General features: G+C 33.3%; 1 protein-coding gene across 1 annotated transcript in view; it reads right to left on the reverse strand.

Annotated features, from left to right (window-relative positions):
* Window positions 1-2,912: 2,912 nt before the first annotated feature.
* The window catches only part of LOC114325146 (small G protein signaling modulator 3 homolog), a 28,332-nt gene continuing 9,815 nt past the window's right edge, over window positions 2,913-21,429 (reverse strand). Inside the window, exons 6-14 of the mRNA XM_050663527.1 lie at window positions 18,351-18,679; window positions 17,964-18,109; window positions 16,726-16,855; window positions 13,373-13,520; window positions 13,127-13,237; window positions 11,373-11,540; window positions 11,173-11,315; window positions 7,521-7,681; window positions 2,913-3,519 (exon numbers count right to left, since the gene is read on the reverse strand). Coding sequence (XP_050519484.1) covers window positions 3,324-3,519; window positions 7,521-7,681; window positions 11,173-11,315; window positions 11,373-11,540; window positions 13,127-13,237; window positions 13,373-13,520; window positions 16,726-16,855; window positions 17,964-18,109; window positions 18,351-18,679 — 1,532 coding nt within the window. The 3' untranslated portion in view covers window positions 2,913-3,323. The remainder of the gene's footprint in view (window positions 3,520-7,520; window positions 7,682-11,172; window positions 11,316-11,372; window positions 11,541-13,126; window positions 13,238-13,372; window positions 13,521-16,725; window positions 16,856-17,963; window positions 18,110-18,350; window positions 18,680-21,429) is intronic.

A 21,429-nucleotide genomic window follows, 5' to 3' on the forward strand; every position in this document is an offset into this window, starting at 1 on the left:
GTAGTATGTGTGGTCCAAATTATATGCTTCTACCATTAAATTCACAATAATTCTTATTTGCACGAATCTGCCGCACATAGGTACCTACATGTAAAGATACGTTATGTATTTTATTAAATGGTAATTAATATAACTAAAGAGTTCAAAACATTTCCTAAAAAATATTTTTATTCTCTTTTCAACGCTGGTATTACCTTTTTGAAAAATTAATATATACAGGGTGAAAGAATTGAAAAAATATACAATATATTTTTATAAAAAAAATTAGAAAAAACACAACTTCTGGTAAACCGATTCTTACAGTTCAAGAGCTCGACCTTATGCATCAAAAAAAGAACCTATATACCAAATTTGTCGTGTTTCCAAAGTTATCGTGCTATTAGTCACATATGTGTAGTCGCCATTTTGAATGCCCGCCTTTTTTGTAAAAGGTAAAATCTGAGATGGCCTCATATCTAAATTTGAACCTTTGTATATGTGATCCAAATTATATGCTTCTACCATTAAATGCACAATAATTCTTATAATATTTGCTCGAATCTGCTGCACATAGATACATGTGAAGATAAGTTATGCATTTATTACATGGTAATTAACATAACTAAAAAGTTCAAAATATTTCTTAAAAAGTATTTTTACTCCTCCTACCGCCAACCTCTAAGAGTCTTATGGCTGCTGCCTTCCTAGCTAGCTGTTCAGCAATTAGGTTGCCTTTATAAGGTAAAAAAATCCAGACAACTGTCAAATTTATCTCAAATTGCATGCGATAATTGTAGACATGCATAGATACCCACAAACATGTCACAACTGAAAAAAGGGTATGAGAAAAACAATATACCTATGCATGTCTGATATGAGAGACAATTCCTCCGAAATATTGATTAAATATTAGCTGTGATAAGATGCAACCCTGTCGCACTCCTCGTCGGATTCGTTTATCTTCGAATGTTGTATGTTTTATTTCAATTGTTGGCGTTTGGTGCCAATATAATTCTGAGATAATTCGAAAGTTTTACTCGCCCATTCCAACTGTTCTTAGAGTATGATGCAGAGTATACCTTAAATCTAAATGGTGCTTTTTTACGTGGAAGTTCACAGTGCATAAATATTACTTTTTTTTTCAATTAGATACAGAGTTTTACTATTTGAGCATTGAGATTTAATCGTTTGTTGACAGTTTTGGATATAGCCTTTGCAACTGATTAAAATTTTGATTATTTTCTATTTAGTGTACAGGGTGACGCAAAACTAGAGACTATAATTATTATTTTTTTTAAATAAAACACCCTGTATTTTATATCATTGTATGAAATTAAAAAATATATTTTTTATTTCCTATTATAAGTTGATTAGCCTATATATTTATTAAGTCTTTCAGTTTGCAGACATTATTTTTAAATGTTTTGAATAAATATTAGTTTTACTGCCTTTAATAACATTTCTAACTGCAACTTATATTTAAAAATAATATATTACTGATAGCAACATTGTTTTTAAAAAACTTTTTAAAAAGTAAATAATTTTCATACCTTAATTATATTTGACAGATGTTTAATATGTAATTTATTTACTGACAGTTGGTATTTGTAACTGATGAAATATACGATTGAGTTTAAAAAGTTTAAAGCTGTTTCATTGATGCTAAAAATCTAACTCAAAGTACCCCGCACAAACCTTATGGAAATTAGGTCCCAGTGGATTTCGTTCATACTTTGGGAAAATACTCTTCGAAACATCCTGATAAAAAGTTCTCATGGGCACAACTCAATCGTATGAAGGATTTTCAAGATATAGAGGCACAAACTTGTAAAATTATAATATTTACTGGGTATTTCAATTCCCTGAGTTACTGGCTATCTGGCAACATGTAGAAGTTTGGATCAAGGAAAAGTACTACTAGTCTAGGATTTTTTTCTGGTTATCCAATGGCGACCTTTACTTTGACCTTGACCTTCAATGGACGTCATCTTCTAGAGTTTCGAAGGTTTTCGGAATTAAATTGATATAAACAGATTACTCATGGGTTTTTGGGATCGCTAAACACGAATATGCCACCAGAACCGACTCCCGGAGTACCTGGTTTCCAAGGTTAATGAAAGGTGCTCCTGGAGTTTCGAGGGTCTTTGGTACTACATTATTGCAAACGGATTAGTTATAGGTTTTGGGAGTTCTGAACACGAACACGTGATCAGCAGACACAGGAGCACCTGGTGCCTAAGACAGGTCATCTTCTGGAGTTTCGGAGGAATCAAATGGATTACTCTTAGGTTTTTAACTCCAGAAGATGACCTGCCTTAGGCACCAGGTGCTCCTGTGTCTGTGCTGATTACGTATTCGTGTTCAGCAACCACAAAAACCTATAACTAATCCGTTTGCATTAATGTAGTACCAAAGACCCTCAAAACTCCAGGAGCTCCTTTCATTGAGCTTGGAAACCAGGTGCTCCGTGAGTCGGTTCTGGTGGCATATTCGTGTTTAGCGACCTCAAAAAACCCTCCAGTAATTCATTTGCATCAATTAAATGCCGAAAACTATCGAAACTCTAGAAGATGACGTCCCTTGCAGTGGCCTTGGCCTCCACGTCCTCCGGAGGTCTATTCTGATGGCATATTCGTGTTTAGCGATCCCAAAAACCCATGAGTAATCTTTTTATATCAATTTAATGACGAAAACCCTCGAAACTCTAGAAGATGACGTCCATTGAAGGTCAAGGTCAAAGTAAATGTCGCCATTGGATAGCCAGGAAAAAATCCTAGACTACTAGTACTTTTCCTTGATCCAAACTTCTACATGTTGCCAGATAACCAGTAACTTAGGGAATTGGAATACCCAGTAAATTTTATTATTTTCCAAGTTTGTGCCTCTATATCTTAAAAATCCTTCATACGATTGAGTTGTGCCCATGAGAACTTTTTATCAGCATGCTTCAAAAAGTATTTTCCCAAAGTATGAACGAAATCCACTGAGACCTAATTTCCATAAGGTTTGTGCGGGGTACTTTAGAGATCTTACCATTTTCCTCTCACGAATACTTCTATTGTATTACATTAGACTATCAGCTCGAATGGGACGGATATGAGAAGAATCATTGAATATTATTTCAATCATGCAATCAAAAAGTTGCAGGCTTTAGTGTTCTGAGCCAACTGATTTCGCGTTATATGGACTTCTTTACGCACAAAATGGCACAGGTTTAAACTCTCAACAATTAAAATCTAATGTCAGAATATAATTCAAGAATATATATCCTGAAACTACAACCTCCTTGAGCATTTTAGCCACTCTGCGTGTACATCAAAACAAGTTGCAGCATTGGGTTCCTATTAAATATCCCAACTAAACAAATGGTGTTTGACGAGCATATCCCGGACTCCATCTTTAAGTGGTTGATTATTGGTTTCTTTCCTCACAGGAAGTTCCCAGTCAGGGTTTAGGTTGAATGGTAATTGGGACAATATTCTGAGATCGCACTTGATCTGTACCCAACCTGGGCTGTACACAAAGGACCACGGATGATACCTGCAACATCATAAAATCATAAACTATAGTTTATTTTTTAACCAGGAGGAGTAAACTAAAAAGACAAATTCACACCCAAGAAAGTCACTAGAAAAATCACCACATACATCTTCTTTTTTGGTTGATCTAGTCGGCCCTCAACGGTAATCCATAAATATTATATTAAATTAATACGTCGCTAAAGAGTTCCAAAAACAACTGCTTTTTATATCAAAGCAGACTAACAATCTAAAAATTAAAGGAATAACACAGAAAACGCAAAAATCCCCGATATAACTTAATTAACCTATGAAATGTCACTATTGTCAAAATTTGATAAATGTCATTAGTGTCAAAATATAGCAGTGGAGTAAACTTGCCTGCGGTTGGACCAATTACAAACAAGCAATACAGCGTGGTAAATTTGAATCACTCCTCTTGGTTAAAAAATAAACCATAGTAAGCTACATGCAGTGAAAAGAATCAGCTAAGCGAAGTCTACCTAGATGACCCTTGAATCGTTGCAGGAGCAATTTGGACATCTTTACCTAGTAAAACACCAATTTACCATGGTACAAATTTAATTAACCACACATTCCAACCCGGGAGCAATACAATGATATGTTAACATTTACAACGTATGAAAGCTAATTACCCATGGAACTACATCTTGTCTCTATGAAGTGATTCGAATGAATGATAATAATTAATGATTTTCTTAGTGGCAATAGATTTCTGGGTCAGGCCCCAGGCGCCGTAATGTTATAACAAATGTAGATGTAGAAGAACAAAGGATTTTATTACATCGTCAGCATTTGTGTGCAATCTCCAAAATATATTGTTTATGACTTGTAGTTATCAACTAAATTAGCGGGTCGCACATGTTATTTACAACAATAAAATTGCTTTAATATAATACACTGAGTGTTAAAAATATTATGAATATTTGAGATTAAATATGCAGGGTGGTAATTTGAAAATTTCCCAACGTTAAAATATTAATATGTCTATTGGTTAGAAAATCATAAGTCCAACGAATAAAGTATCGCAATCTCCGGCATATTCTAGCTTACGTAAAAGTCTACGCTTAGGAATACGGTCAAAGGCTTCAGAAAAGAAAAGAAAAACAATGATAATGTCTGGTAATTTACATTACAGAATATTAGAGTACAGTCTTTATTGTACATCTTCCATTTATGTATGATACGCATTCCAGCATTCTGGAATTTTGTACCAGCTTATTTACTTATTATGTACAAGAGTCATTTGGTTGTCTTCGAAAAGTGTTTGCCGCTTGCGATCTACTACCTAGCAGTCATGCAAGATATGATTCACTGTTTCAAGTTCTCTGCTACAAAGTCAGCAGTTCAAGTCTCCATCAAACAATCCTATTTTATTTAGGTGCCCCTTCATTGGCGCATGCCCTGTAAGGAAGCCTATTATGACCTGAGCTGATTTCTGTTTGTTTTCTGCAGTACTTTTAATATTACTTCTGGCAGTCCGCTTTCTCCCACACTACACTTGTATTTTTTAGGTCTCTTATTACTTCTATTACCTCCTTCTTTGTCAGTTCTTTTACATTTGTTGCTGTTCTGTTTCTTCTTTTCGTTGTTGTATTTCTGTTTTTGTTCAGCCTTTATCGTTTAATAAAGGTAATAAGTCGTCGAAATACTCTGCCCATCTGTTTAATTTTTCTGTCTTGTCACCTAGTAACATTCCATCCATCTTTATTTGTGCAAAACATTGTGCTTTTATTTTGCCACTCGTGTCTTTTTGACTACTTGATCAAAATTTCTAACTTCTTTTGAACACAGTTGTCTTCTTTTAGTTCTAGTTGCTTTCCCAGTATTTTATTCCTTTTTTGTCTGCATAATTGTTTAGCTTCTCTACTTCTGGCTTTATAATGCTCTTTACTTTTTTCTGTATTACTTTTATTTCCCATTTTTGCGTTGTTTCTCTGTGCTACTATAATTTTGCAGTACTCATCTAAACAGTGTTCTCACTTCCCTTTTTCTGCTTTCCCAATCCTAAGGTATGCCGCTTGTATCATGGGTATTAGTTAGCATTTCTCCTCTAAGTTCTTCATCGTGATTCCTCCAAATATTTTGTTTATTTCTTCCTCTGTTCTTTTTGCCACCTGGAGGTGCTCTACTTGGTATTTTTTCCGATATTTTCCTTTTCTTGTTTTTTTTTTGGGAGTTTCTTGCTTCAGTTTGACTCATTCTCTTTGCCTTATCCCTATGCGGGGTCGGCTTTCCTAATTGCGTTTTTCCATAAGCTTCTATCTTGGGTCTAATCAATATTAATCCCCTTTACCAACATGTCATGCCTAATCGTCCCCCCAGGTCCTCTTTGGTCTTCCTCTCCTACTTCTTCCAGGAATCTGCACTTCAGCAATTTTTCGTATTGGGTGATTAACGTCTCGACGTTGAACATGACCAAACTATCTTAACCTATGCTCTCTCATTTTGGCATCAATTGGTGCCACACCTAGACTTCCCCTAATATACTCATTTCTAATTTTATCCTTCTTTGTCACTCCACTCATCCATCTAAGCATTCTCATTTCCGCCACATGCATTCGTTCCTCTTTCTTTTTCACTGCCCAAAATTCAGTTCCGTACATCATAGTTCTGTCACACAACACACCACTCGCTTCTTTCCACTTCATCCATCCAGCCCTAATTCTACTGCATGCATCTCCATCTATTTCTCCATTACCCTGTAATACCGATCCTAGATACTTAAAACTATTGCTTTTCACAATCATTTCACCATCCAAAGATACCATTTTATTTATAGTAACTCCATCTTTAAATAAACATTCCAAATACTCTGTTTTTATCCTACTAAGTTTTAAACCTTTTTCCTCCAGAGCTTGTCTCCACTGTTCCAGTTTTTGTTCTAAGTCTCTTTCACTATTTCCTATTAACACTACATCATCAGCATACATTAGGCACCATGGAATGCTACCCTGTAGTTTCGCTCTTATCTATTCCAAAACGAATAAGAATAAATACGGACTAAGCACCGAGCCGTGGTGAAATCCTACTTTCACCTGAAATTTATTAGTCTCTCCCACACCTTTCCTAACACTAGTCGTTACTCCCTCATACAATCTCTCACAATCTTTACATATTCGCCAGGGACTTCTTTCTTATTGAGTACCCACCACATAATCTCTCGAGGAACTCTATCATACGCTTTCTCAAGATCAATGAATACCATATGAGCGTTGGTATCTTTATTCCTGTATTTTTCCATCAGTTGCCTTACAATGAAAATTGCATCTGTTGTTGATCTGCCCTGCGTGAAGCCAAATTGATTATCGGATATTTCGGTTTCTTCACGTATCCGTCTATCAATTACTCTCTCATATTTTCATGGTGTGGCTAAGTGTGGCTTTTATAGCCCTGTAGTCTGTACATTGTTGTATGTCTCCCTTGTTTTTGTAGACAGGTACTAATATACTGCTTCTCCATTCGTCTGGCATTTTTCCAACTTCCATAATTCTATTGAATAGACTTGCTTCAGTTTGACTATTGTCAATATATGGTCACTATCGGCATCTGCTCCTATGTAGCTTCTACAGTCCGCCACGGGTCTACTGTGCTTTCTTTCAATGCGATCATGGTCTATTTGGTTTCTCGTTTTCCCATCAAGAGAGATCCAGGTTATTTTATGTATACCTTTATGACCAAATTGTGTACTTGCTAACTTAAGGTTATGTTCCGTTGAAAATTCTATTAGTTTTTTCCATTGTATTACTTTCTTTATGCAGGCTTTTGACCACCAGGCTTTTCTCTTCCTACTTTCGCATTCATATCTCCCACAATTATTTTTGTCATATTGGTACTTTTCCAATTATATCACCGAGTTGTTCATAGAACTAATTTTTTATTTCCGTGTCTTTCCCTTTTGTAGTAACATGCGTTAGATTTAAATTAACCTCGATCTCCCTCTACCAGGACCGTTTATACATATAAAAAAATTTAATATTATCTAAAATTATGTATACATACCATTTTCTAACAATTTCACTGGAAGAACACAACACTTCGAGCCATAAGTGAAGTACTTGCTCATTGAGGCCCATACAGATTAAAGAACGAAGTTTCACATCCATTTGAGCATGCGCGTTATCATGAGACAAATTTATAGCTTGAACACAGCGGTAGAGCAACTAGAAATAATAAAAAATATATAATAAACAATAAGCAAGTAAAAATAACCATACGACACAGGACGGAACGGCCGCCGCGCGGAGGCCGTTCCGTCCAACAACTACTTTCACAGACATACTGCGGAACGGAAGAAACTGCAGCAGTGAATCATTTAAAATGGACGCTCGATACTGTACAGTGATCGCGTACTTCAGTCTTCAACTATTTATTGCCTTGCAAAATTGAAATTGTTTAACTAATTATTTCACTAGTGACGTTGGCAAGGTGGCTTGGCAGGATGCAACAATTTAAGAGTAGGTAAATTAGTATACAGGGTGTTTCAAAAAGGTATGTCATAAATTAAATCACGCATTCCGGGGACAAAAATAAATTGATTGAATCCAACTTACCTTAGTACAAAAGTGTACACAAAAAAAGTTACAGCTCTTTGAAGTTACAAAATGAAAATCGATTTTTTTCAATATATCGAAAACTATTGGAGATTTTTTATTGAAAATGGACATGTATGATTCTTATGGCAGGAACATCTTAAAACAAAATTATAGTGAAATTTGTCCACCCCATAAAAATTTTATGGGGGTTTTGTTCCCTCAAACCCCCCAAACTTTTGTGTACGTTCCAATTAATTCATCATACAAGGAAACCACATATGTATATAGCAAAAACTCGATTTTCAATTTCTTTGCAGATACCTCGTTTTAATGGACCATGATAGTGTGACGTCAAAACGTCAAAATTTTTCCAAACACGTTGTGTCTAGGGTATACGCTACCGTGTACGCAAATAAAAAAGTTAGGTAGAATTAAACGTCATAACAAATATTTTTCTATCAAACAAACACTAAACATATCAAAATAGCGTGTATCAAAATATACAGTCACTGCCCACGCTAAATAGTCACCAGCTTGATGAAGTTTAACTTTTTTATTTGCGTACATTTTAGCGTGTACCTAGGCACAACGTGTTTGGAAAACTTTTTTGACGTTTTGACGTCACGACTATCACGGTCTATTGAGGACGGCAGATACAGAGTGGGGCATTAGTGTGATAAAGTCCAATTACTCGATTGGATCTATTGAATAAAAAGAAGTCTTTGCTTTTACTTCCTCGTATTTAAGTATTTACTTAATAGTAATTGAATAAAGCGTTAAAGAAATGACTTTATTCAATTAGTAGTAAGTAAATACTTAAATACTTGTAAGTAAAAGCAAATACTTCTTTTTATTCAATAGACCCTTTGTCATAAGAGATACAAAAAAAGTTATTTAGGTAAAACTTGGGGCACAGATTAGACCATAATTTAAAAATATTATCAGATAAACATGGTCGCCCGTATTGACAGGGTGACACAAAGTTGTTTTTTTAAATGGAACGCTCTGTATATTTTTATATTTTTGGATTCTCCTCGATGTCTTCTTTCTCCAAAATATAGGGTTTTGTAATATTATACGAGGTAGATTAAAAGATAATTACGTTTTATTGTTAATTTCGTAGCAAAATTCACACCCTGTAGAATTGTAGTGATTTGACATCAAAGTTTCTATTTATGGTCAAACGATTTTTATTATAGTCTACTATTGTTAAACGTTAATAATATAGCGAAAAGTTTAATATTAATATACAGGATTGGTCAAAACTCGGAATGAGTATTCTTTGAGTTTTCTTAAATGGAACACCCTGTATTTTAGTATTCTAATGAAATGATATTTTATGGTACTTTTTTATTTCTTAAGCATTCCCTATACCTAAGTGCTTTAATTTTTGAGTTATTGGTGATTCTTTAATCCAAACATTAATTGCAACAAAAATTACGTGAAATTTTATTAGGTGGCTGTGCAAATATTCAATCAGAAATAATTTTTCAAAAAAAAAGTAGATGTTAATCTAGACTGATCCCTAATTTATTAATATTCTATGAGATATCCAAATACCTACGTAGTTAAGATTGTTGGTGCGTAAAATAGGAATAAAAACATACAAGATTCTACCTAGTTGGCTATGACAATAAATTTGCTAAAACATTTGACATTATACTATTTTTATAGTTCCAGTTGCTTTGTTACCATTACTAATATTAATTTTTTTAATAAGTAAGTGATGAGTGACTGATTAAAATGGTTTTTGTGCTAGGAGAGTATAACAAAAATGTGCTACTAGCAATAAGAATTTTTCATCAGCAATTTCTTAATAAACGAAAACCAAGAAGTGAAACTTTTGAAACTATGCTAAAACGGTTTCAACGGACTGGATACTTAAATTACGAGAAACCTGATTGAATAAAAACTATTTTAAATGAATAAAATGAATTAAATGTAATTCTTAGTGTAACTGAGGATCTGCATATTAGGAAGAACGTTCTTTTAATCTAACTATCTAGACCTTGACTGTTGAAATCGTTTTAGTGTACATTCAAAAGTTTCTCTTCTTGGTTTTCGTCTATCAGGGAATTGCCGATGAAAAATTCTTATTGCTAGTAGCACATTTTTGTTATACTCTGTTAGCACAAAAAACATTTTGATCAATTACTCATCAGTTACTCATTAGAAAAATTCATATTAGTAATGGTAACAAAGCAACTGCAACTATAAAAATAGTATAATGTCAAATAGTCAAATGTTTTAGCAAATTTATTGTCATAGCCAACTAGGTAGAATTTTGTATGTTTTTATTAATATTTTACGTACCAACAATCTTAACTACGTAGGTATTTGGATATTTCATTCAATATTAATAAATTAAGGATCAGTCTAGTTTAATATCTACTTTTTTTGAAAAATTATTTTTGATTGAATATTTGCACAGCCACCTAATAAAATTTCACGTAATTTTTGTTGCAATTAATGTTTGGATTAAAGAATCACCAATAACTCAAAAATTAAAGCACTTAGGTATAGGGAATGCTTAAGAAATAAAATAGTACCATAAAATATCATTTCATTAGAATACTAAAATACAGGGTGTTCCATTTAAGAAAACTCAGAAAATACTCATTCCGAGTTTTGATCAACCCTGTATATTAATATTAAACTTTTCGCTATATTATTAATGTTTAACAATAGTAGACTATATTAAAAATCGTTTGACCGTAAATAGAAACTTTGATGTCAAATTACTACAATTCTACAGGGTGTGAATATTGCTACGAAATTAACAATAAAACGTAATTATCTTTTAGACTACCTCGTATAATATTACAAAACCTTATATTTTGAGAAAGAAGACATCGAGGAGAATCCAAAAATATAAAAATATACAGGGTGTTCCATTTAAAAAAACGTAAGTTTGTGTCACCCTGTCAATACGGGCGACCCTGTATATCTGAAAATATTTTTAAACTATGGTCCTATCCGTGCCCCAACTTGTATGTCAATAACTTTTTTTCGTATATCTTACGACAAACGAGTAATTGGACCTTGTCACACTAATGCCCCACCCTGTATGTACTTTACTGTGAATAAAATATGTAAGTGGTAATATTATTTTAACTTACTTCTTCAGGAGTTAACACTTTTCCATCTTCATCTAACCTATATGTTTTACAAAGTACTAATCTACTGTATACAGATTTAAAGTCTTTCTCAACCTCTTTCATTGCCGATTCCTCAATAAACAACCATGGATGGCATGGACCACCTTCAAAAATAAGAAAAAATAAAAGTAATTCAATTAAATCTTGGATTAAAAATTTACCTAAAAAATGTGGACGTTTCATTCCATGCTCAAGGACTTGCTTGAGGACAGGACAAAGGGTACCTCTGACCAAGTCTGTTACGGTTTCTGATATGCTGTCGTCTCCAGCACTACTGTATTGTTTACTCCTTTCATCTAACATTTCTACAAACTTGGCTGGAAACCAACCTACAAAATTAAAAATAATTATTTTCATAGAATATAGACATCTAAGAATTAAAAGGGAAAATACTAGGTTTTTTGTAAAAGGTATATTTTAAAATACCCTACATAAGGGTCACAATAATACAAAACGTTTTCGGGTTAAGAAATGCATAATCAGTGTTCTAAAAGCCAAAAACCCTTTAAATGTAAATGATTGTGTTATGTTACATATTTATATAAAATTCAAATGATGGTCATTCAAATCCAATATGAGGTTTTCTCCAAAAAAAAAATCCAACCACGTGGAAAGAGTCCTGTGTTGCCCTGAGTAACATCCAGGCATATCTATAACAGCATTTGAATTTTATATAAATATGTAACATAACACAATCATTTACTTGAACCCTTTTTTAACAATCATTTACATTTAAAGGGTTTTTACCCAACTGCAATTTTTGGCTTTTAGAACACTAATGATGGATTTCTTAATCCGAAAACGTTTTGTATTATTGTGACCCTTATTTAGGGTATTTTAAAATATACCTTATACAAAAAACCTAGTATTTTTGTGATGTATGGTATACAGCCATCTACAGGAAGTTTATTTTCCTCGTGGATTTTAATTAAAAGTGAGATCAAATTAGCCAAAGAAAATGGATGGGAGAAAGGTACGACGAAATGGAGAATGTGATATCTAGGCATGACATTTAATGTGCACAAAAAGAACTACGCAACATATTTCAAAAATGAATTCCCTTTGTATTAGTTGACAATAACAACAAAATTATTGTATATGAGAATGAAATAAGAAGAGAATGGCAGCTGTATATAGCAGTTATTTGAAGATGACAGAAATATTATTATCGAATTCTACCAAATTTGTACTGACGGCCCAGATATTATGACATCAAATGTAGAACACGCTATAAAAAATGCTAAAATTAGAAAAGCTCCAGACGATACACCAACTGATTTGCTGAAGCTAATAGATGAAGATAACATAAAAGTATAATGTAAATACTACGGGTAATATGACCCTTATGTGCACCAATGGTGAACATAAAATTCTTAATTGTATATAAAAAATGCACAATAACTACCTCTTAAAACCCACCAAATTTCATTTGCATATCTCAACCGGTTTTAGAGCTATAAATAAATCGTCAGTTTGTAAGAAAAACTTCAACCCCCCTATCTGGGAAAGGAAGCATTTGCGGGCATACGTTTATAAAGCAAACTGTCATTATTTTTTCATGCAGAATTACCCTTTAAAGTTGGCCATACTTATTTAAATACACCCTGTATTGATGAAAAACAAGGCTAGTTGTTAAAGTACCTAACTTTTTTATTATCCAACATAAGCGAATGAATCAAAAAACAGAATGTTACGAAAACACAGTTAAGTTCCACAGGGTATACAATGACAATTTGTTGTCAATTGTTGTTGACAATTATCTAGCAACAAATGTCTAGCAACAACAAGAATAAGGTTAAAAAAATCGCTTAAATCGGGCGCAAAAGGTTTAGGAAATTCGAGACATTAAAAATGGCCAATTTTTTAGGTGGTGCGTTAATTTTTCAGAGAAGTGTAGTTCTGATAGGAAACACACCTCTTAATCCATTTAGTTCTCCTATCCAGCAGTGCTCATCCTTTTGACTTACTATTGTAATAATGTCATTTTTTCTAAATCCCAGTTCATCATCATCGTGTCGTTCAAAGTCTAAAAAACAAATAAATTTTTCTAAATATTAAATGTTATCAGCATCATTTGACCATATCATCTTGACCAGCATCATATGATAGATATATCACCAAATAGACAACTATCAATATTTATCAAAAATACAAACTTTACCCAATAAGGCTTTTGCTCTTCTTTTCCTAGTTTTGGAAACATTTATATAATTTACGTGATCTTGACCATGACTATCCATTGAATAGTCAGCTACTAAACTTATTTCACTACTCAATTTTGGGTCTAGTTGAAGAAAATGTCTGGCTACCTAAAATAATAAATAAAAACATTAATAGAAACGAAAAAAAAATTCGAAGTAACAGAAAAATAGATTGCTAAAAATGACATTAGAAAAACCATTTGTTCTGTGAAATGCAATGGTACAGTCTCAGTAGAATTCGAAAAAAAGTGTTTGCCAAGGTGACGCGTTGTCTATTCAATACAGTCCTAGAAAAATTTTAAGGGATAGTGGGATAAACAGGTATATATACTAAGGATTTCTACAGTTTTCACTGCATTGCTTCGTCCACTTCATCTCTGAAATATTTTCGGGGTCTGCATCTCTTCCATCTTCTTATCGGGCTCCACCCTGTTATTCCGTTTATCCAACATTTTTTGTCTGCTCTTATGACGTGTATGTACCAGGTTAATCTCTTCTGTTCGATGTAGTCTATTATATCCGAATTTATTCCCATTCTTTTCTTAATCTTTGTTATCTATCGTATCTCTTCTTGTTACTCTGCACTACTCCTTAGGATAAATAGGTCCGGTACTCTTTTCTACAACGAGTACCCATGCTTAGCGTACGCTGATGGTATGGTTCTCATTGTCAGAAATGGAAAAGAACTGTCAATTATAGCAAAATGACTGATTCGGGAAAGCTCTAAAATGATACTGAAAGTTAATATTAATAAATCCACGTACATGGAAATCTCGAGCAAAAGAGAAATAAACACCAGAAGCTCCTTGAAATTAGAGGTGGAGGATGGTGTGCGATTAAGGAGCTCGCCGTAGCGAACTCGGCTGGTTCTATGGTCGATTCTCGCACACAGATTTTGGGAACTTCTTCTTCTTTTTATTTGTCGAAGGACCAGCTGGAAATCCAGCACCTGCAAGGAATAATCTTTGCTAGGGATAAGGAGAGGATGATAGGTAATTAAAACACAATGTTTATAAAGTAACAAAAAATAGGTATATTGAGGAGTTGAAGTAATCGAAGAATAAATGATAGATAGCAGATTGATATTATAAGTTACAAGTAAGTGTAGCAGATTGAAATTATAAGTTTAAATTATGAGTTTGTGAAACAGTTTATCCCGCCTAGAGTTTGTGATAGAACAGCAAACCGTTTCCCGCAATGGCAACACCGCGAACTTGACGGGAGATAAATGAATAAGATGTACATAGGATTATCTTTGTAGTTACAGTTGATACAGCTGATATTGTTTTACTATTTGTCACTATCACTTACTGCCTAGTTGATAAGATAAGGCCACAGACATTAACTATACAGGGTGTCCAGAAACTCTACCGACAAACGAAGACCGGAGATTCCTCAGATAATTTTAAGATAATTTAACCCAATTCACCTAGTACGAAAATGCTTCCTAAGGGAGCTAGAGCTCTTTGAAGATGGCGTCATGTAATTAGTTTTTCTTAAATACCTCCAGAACGCTTCTATTTAGAAAAACGAAAATTGGTATACACATTTACTTTCCAGAAATGAATCGATTCCATCCATTGCTAATTTTTAGTACAGGTCATAGGCGTCCGTTTTGGGTAAGGCAACGGTTATTTTATCGCCTAACTTTTTTGTGTATAATTTTTAAGCATTTTTGACTCTGAATTATTTAATTGTGAGTTATTCTAGTACTAAAAGGTACTCTTAGTTTAAGTCGATAGGACACACCGTTTTCTAGAAAAATCGATTTTAAAATTTTTCGTTCCTTGAATTTAAAAAAAAAAGATTAAAAAAAAACTATTAAGAAAGATGAAATAGAAGTACATTTATTTATATTCCAGAGATTAATCGATTTCATTAATGGCGAATTTCTAGTACCGATCATAGGCGTCCGTTTTGGGTAGGTCAACAGTTGTTTTATAGCATACCTTTATTGTCTTTAATTTTTAAGTATTTTTGACACGAGATTATTCAATTATGAGATATTCGAGTACTAAAAGTTACTCTTGCTTTAAGTTGGTAAAATACATCGGTTTTTTTTTAAATTTTTAACTTTTTTTTTCAAATTCCCAAAACTAAAAACTTTCAAATAGATTTTTCTAGAAAACGGTGTATCCTATCGACTTAAAGTAAGAGTACCTTTTAGTACTAGAATACCTCACAATTTAATAATCCGGTGTCAAAAATGCTTATAAGTTGAAGACAAAAAAGTTATGCAATAAAATAACCGTTGCCCTACCCAAAACGTACGCCTATGACCGGTACTAGAAATTCGCAATGGATGAAATCGATTCATTTCAGGAAAGTAAATAAATATACCAATTTTCGTTTTTCTAAATAGAAGCGTTCTGGAGGTATTTAAGAAAAACTAATTACATGGCGCCATTTTCAAAGAGCTCTAGCTCCCTTAGGAAGCATTTTCGGACTAGGTGAATTGGGTTAAATTGTCATAAAATTATCTGAGGAATCTCCTGTCTTCGTTTGTCGGTAGAGTTTCTGGACACCCTGTATTGTTATACTTAAGGTAAAAATAGACAAAAACTACATTATTTGGAGCTTCTTCAATGCGGTGTGCATTCGACGATGGTTGAAAAAAGACTCATAGTGTAGTTGGTAGTTGGGCAACTTTTAGTTTCGTTGTTTGGCGGGAAAAGATAGTTGGCGGATATATGGGTAAAAAACTAGTTTTGAAGGGACAGGTACAAGGTTCTAATATGTTGAAATATTGAAAATATTGAAAATATAGAAATTTATGGGAAATTTATATAGATGGATCAGTTACAGAATTCTAGAAAGTGAACGATTATAATGTACTTAGGTATCCTTATGGACCAGACATGCAAGGAAGAAACTGAAATCAACCTGAGACTGACCAAGAGCAACAGATATGCTGGAACCATGAACAAAATAATTAAGGTATGAGGGAGAATGGAGAAGCCGAACTAATGTAGAATTGTACCAATTGAATGCTAATCCTCCAATAACAAAAAAGCCGACTAGGTTTTTGGTAGAAAAAGAGAGAAAGACCAAGAAGGAAAGGAGAGACGTAGTGATGGAAGATGTCAGGGAGATGAGAATCAGAGATTGGAAGCTAACAGCTAAGAAGAGAAAACGATAAAAATTATCCATCCAACAATGAACCTAAAAGGCATGTTAACGCTATACATACTAACATACCAAAACAAATATTTTTATTGAATTTATACAAACGCTAAATAATTAATTTTAGATCAAAAATTTATGCAAATACATGTATAAGAAACAAAATTTCTTAATTTATTAATAAACTCACCTGTAAAATAGCTTCCCTAAGATCAACTAAAATTTCAGTCTGTTTTATATTTTTACTCTTAATGTCGTCTTCAGTATTTTCATTAAAAAGCAGCAACTGAATTACTGATTTATTTTTCTTAATCTGTCTCCTACAAAACCATGACAGAAAGTAAATATATATGAAATGAATGTCGACTCGATTCAAGTTCTCTGTTAACCCAGATATGAAAATATCAAAAGGCGCCGCTAGGAAAATATTCCGACATGCGATCTCAGAGAAACTATATGAAACAAGTCTTGTGTACTCTAATACAGAGTATGGCATTAATAAAAATAGAAGGCTTCATTTTGATTTAATCCGTCTCCTGCTATCCCCCGATAGCTATTTCTAGGTCTACCTGTTGTCAAGGAGGCTATGTAAGAAAAAAAAGAACGTGTGTGTACTTTGTATGCACACAAGAAGTTAGACTTCTATAATATAATTTCAACGAAATAAATATACTTAACAGTTTATTTGTACTTACTTACTTACTTAAGCCGTCCTCTTGTACCTTACGGTGTCGAGGTACAGTTTATTTATATTTTATTTAAATATTAAACTAACTTTCTTACTTACTACTTTCAAACAATTTTTATTAAGACAATACCAAAAATAAAAAAAAAAGAATATGAATCGTCCGGGATTTGAACCCGGGACCTCTCGATCTCTGGTCCAATGCTTTACCAACGAAGCTATCAAGTCCAGTCTATATGACATCTTGGATATAATTACACATCACGGTGACAAATAGATCAAGTGAAGTATAAAAATGTTATAATAGATATTTTATTATCTTACTCCCAAGGAAAACAAATTCAAAGACACAAAAATTATAATAAATAATACATATACTAAAATCACTAATATATTCTTTTAATGACTTATTTGCGCTGATACATACATAACTTGAAAGATTAGCAACGAACGATATACTGCCTGTGTGCGCATGCGCCCAAATTATAAAATTTCACTCTCGATCATAAAGAAGTATAACTTCAAAAACAAATTTACATCAAAACTTTGTTTTGATGTAAACTGATCTAGAGAAGATCGGAAGTTTTGATGTAAATGTGTCTTCTTGCATAGCCTCCTTGACAACAGGTAGACCTAGAAATAGCTATCGAAGTATGACAGGAGACAGATTTAAATCAAAACAAAACCTTCTATTTTCTATTTTTAAATATATTATATTATTATTACACAAAAAAATCATTTACCTTGCAAGATGTTGTTTTGGAAGATTAGGGGCTGCTTCAGGGTTCCCCACCAGAGTACCTTGATCGGCCATTAAATAAGCTAAATGCCTTCTCCGATAAGTTTCTAGCATAACTTCACTTAATGATCCTGTCAATTCTTTGGACACCTAAAAAGATCAATATTTTAAAGGACTTTCCAAAATAACTCAAGTGAATAATTGTATATTGTTAATTTAGTGTATATACAGGGTGTAATAAAAACGCAGGTCATAAATTAAATAATTCGAACCTAACTTACCTTAGGAAAGTTAGGTTCAATCAAACTATTTCTGGTCCCAGAATATGTGATTTAATTTATGACCTGTCTTTCTGTTACATCCTGTATATTAGTGTATTATAAAAATTTACCTCCAATAACATGTCTACATCATCTATATCCCCTGGAATATCAGACAAGGCATTAAAAATCTGAGCTGAATTTTCCAACTCTTTGAGATATGGCTCCTTCATTTTTAACATACTAAGAGTAATTTGAAACAAAACAATTGATCCTTCAAAGAAAAACAAATCCCATATCCTCAGTAGAATCTTCATATGAACAACACTAGCAAATAAAGTCAGAAACCAATGAAGGGTTATTAGAGACAACTCAATGTCATGGTTCTTTAGTACTTCATCTGTATCTGGTAAATAGCTTGAGATCAAGGTTCGTAATACTCTCTGGTCAGCTTGAATACCTGTAACATAATAATTATTAGCAGCAACTGTTAAATATATAGTACTTCATATATCTTTATAGAGATACAGAGTGGGCCAAAGAAAACAGTCCACCTCGATATTTGGCAGTATTTATTAGATTTTAAGGAAATGAAGAAACTGGTCGATTTTTGATCTAAGGGGAACACATTTTTACGGTACATACATCTGTCATTTGTCAACCCCTCCCTTCCACTCCCCCAACCCCTTATTTTTAAATAGGGAATAGGGGTCGTGTGCTAACTCATTTGAAAGCTTATTCAATTCTCCATTCAGTAATACTAACATTGACATAATTATTTATACAGGGTGTCCAAGAAAGATTATTTTGAATGAAATTAATTTAAAAACATAAGATGTAGATCTTTGAAACACTCAGTGATCAAAAGATCCAAGGTTAATGGTTTGTGTGAATTGTTCATAAGGGGATTTTTCCACATTCTCTATTTCATCTGTTTTAAATTAATTTACACAAAAAGAAGAACGTATGTAATTTATTTAACTCAAAATACAGTAGAACTCCAATTATCCGTGCTCCTCGGGACCGGACGATGGCACGGATAAATGAAATTCACGGATAATCCAAACATTTATTTCTCATATATAATATGTACATATGTACGTATATAGTTACATATGTTCCTACTAGTGTTGCCCAAAATCTGTCTTGGTCTTTTTCTTGCATTTTCGCAAGACCAAGACCAAGACTGACCGTGCAAGATTTGAGCAAGAACAAGACTGACCATGCGATACTCTTGCGTCTTGCAGTTAGGACCGAATGTGGTTTTAGGGAGTATAGTAGTTCGGGTATATGCTTAAATGCATAGAGGCTCTATGAAACGCAAAAAAATATGTATTTGGAAAATTGGACTTACACGCATTACGAACAATACCATAAGCATACATAGCCAATCAAAATATCCATTTGCGGCACATTTGATACGTACTCAGAGGTCATAAAACTACAATGTAAAAATTAACATTTTAAACATGCTTTTCCAGCAGACGATTTTTTCGCTCTGAAATTAATTGTCCAGATTTTGATAATAGGCGACACAATAGCCACCGTCTAATCGTTTAGAAATATATGTCATCTTAGCTTAGCTGATAAAAAAATATAATAATATAATAAATCTTGTCGGCACAAATTATTAAGACTAAACATCAGACTAAACATCGTTTGTGCTGAGTGTGTGATATCGGTTAAATAAACCAAAATTTGCTGAAAAAGCGCGGCTAACTATCAAATAACAGTCTATTTCTATAAATTATATTATTATATTGAACATAATGGACAATAAGTTTCTTTGACATTGTTTATGACACCGACACATATGTCGCGTTGTTAATCACGAAACAGATTATGTTACCTTTTCGATATGTATATCTTTGATAAAGAAATTTAAACTCATCATTCGACACACACACAACAATATCCTACTTAGGGTATTGGATAGTAACGAGTATAAAAGAATCTTTGTATTAATTCTTGGTCAAAAAAATTAATATGTATAAAGATAAAGTAAAGTCAAAGCAATTGCGTACTGTTCTGTAATTTAATTTGTATTGTATTTTACTTTTTATTTAAATAAATGGCAAATTGTATAACTCTTTTATTCCGTTTCATATAAGGTGAGGGTCGATCAATCCTTTTCTAGACAGATAATGTTCTTTGAAATACAGTCAACTTTATGTCATTGTCATTAATTTGGTTTTTTGTATTTTAACCATGTTTTAGCACATGTAAGCTTATTAAATGCAAACGTTTATTAAGAAACAGACTGTCTCCCGTGGGCCATGGTATATAGTTGTTAGTTAGAGTATAGGCACGGATCGCTTAGATCGTGAATTCATACCTTACCCAATGTCAATTTAGACATTTATTAATTTTGTTGGTCATTACCATGGCTAAGATAATTCAAGATTAAAATATACCTACTCTGTTACAGTTTACATATTCTAAAGGTGCCGGTGGGGGATGGCGTCTATGAGCAGTATTATGGTCGGTGGAAAGAGAGAACGTATTCGAAATAATGAAATAACAAATAATATAAAATTTGTTATTTCATGATTTTGAATACTTTCTCTCTCATAGACCGACTATAATACTGCGAATAGACGGCGTCCCCCACCGGCACCTTTAGAATATGTGCACTGTACCTACGTTGTTCTAAGATCTAAAAATCTAAAGTAACGCTTAAAGAATAGCAATAGGCTAATGTGTAACTGCGAGACTTGCAAGACTCTTGCTACAAGACCAAGACCGAGAGCGCAATACCAATACCAAGACCAAGACCAGGTGTATTGGCGCTGACCTAAGACCAAGACCAAGACTGTCTAAGTCTCGTCTTGGTCTTGCATTTGGGCAACACTAGTTCCTACCATAAATGGATAACAGAAAAAATAAATCTTTCATTACGAGTCTCCTTTTCGGAGTATAGCGTCAAGTGATTTACGGTCACACTACTTTGATAAAACCTCAAAAATGCAATTTGAGTAATAGAAAATCATAGCACGGATAATCCGCAGCCCGGATAATCCGCACACGGATAATCGGGGTTCTACTGTACATTCTACTGCTGACAGAAAACATAAAAAAATGTTTATTTGACAAATAAACATTGTTTGTTGCTTAAATTCAATATTCAACCTACCAAGAGGCAGATGAGTGGCAGCTTGAACATTCAAATTAAGCGAAAAGCAATGTTTATTTATCAAAAAACATTTTTTT

This window comes from Diabrotica virgifera, chromosome 10, assembly GCF_917563875.1.
Source record: "Diabrotica virgifera virgifera chromosome 10, PGI_DIABVI_V3a".
Taxonomy (NCBI): Eukaryota; Metazoa; Arthropoda; class Insecta; order Coleoptera; family Chrysomelidae; genus Diabrotica; species Diabrotica virgifera.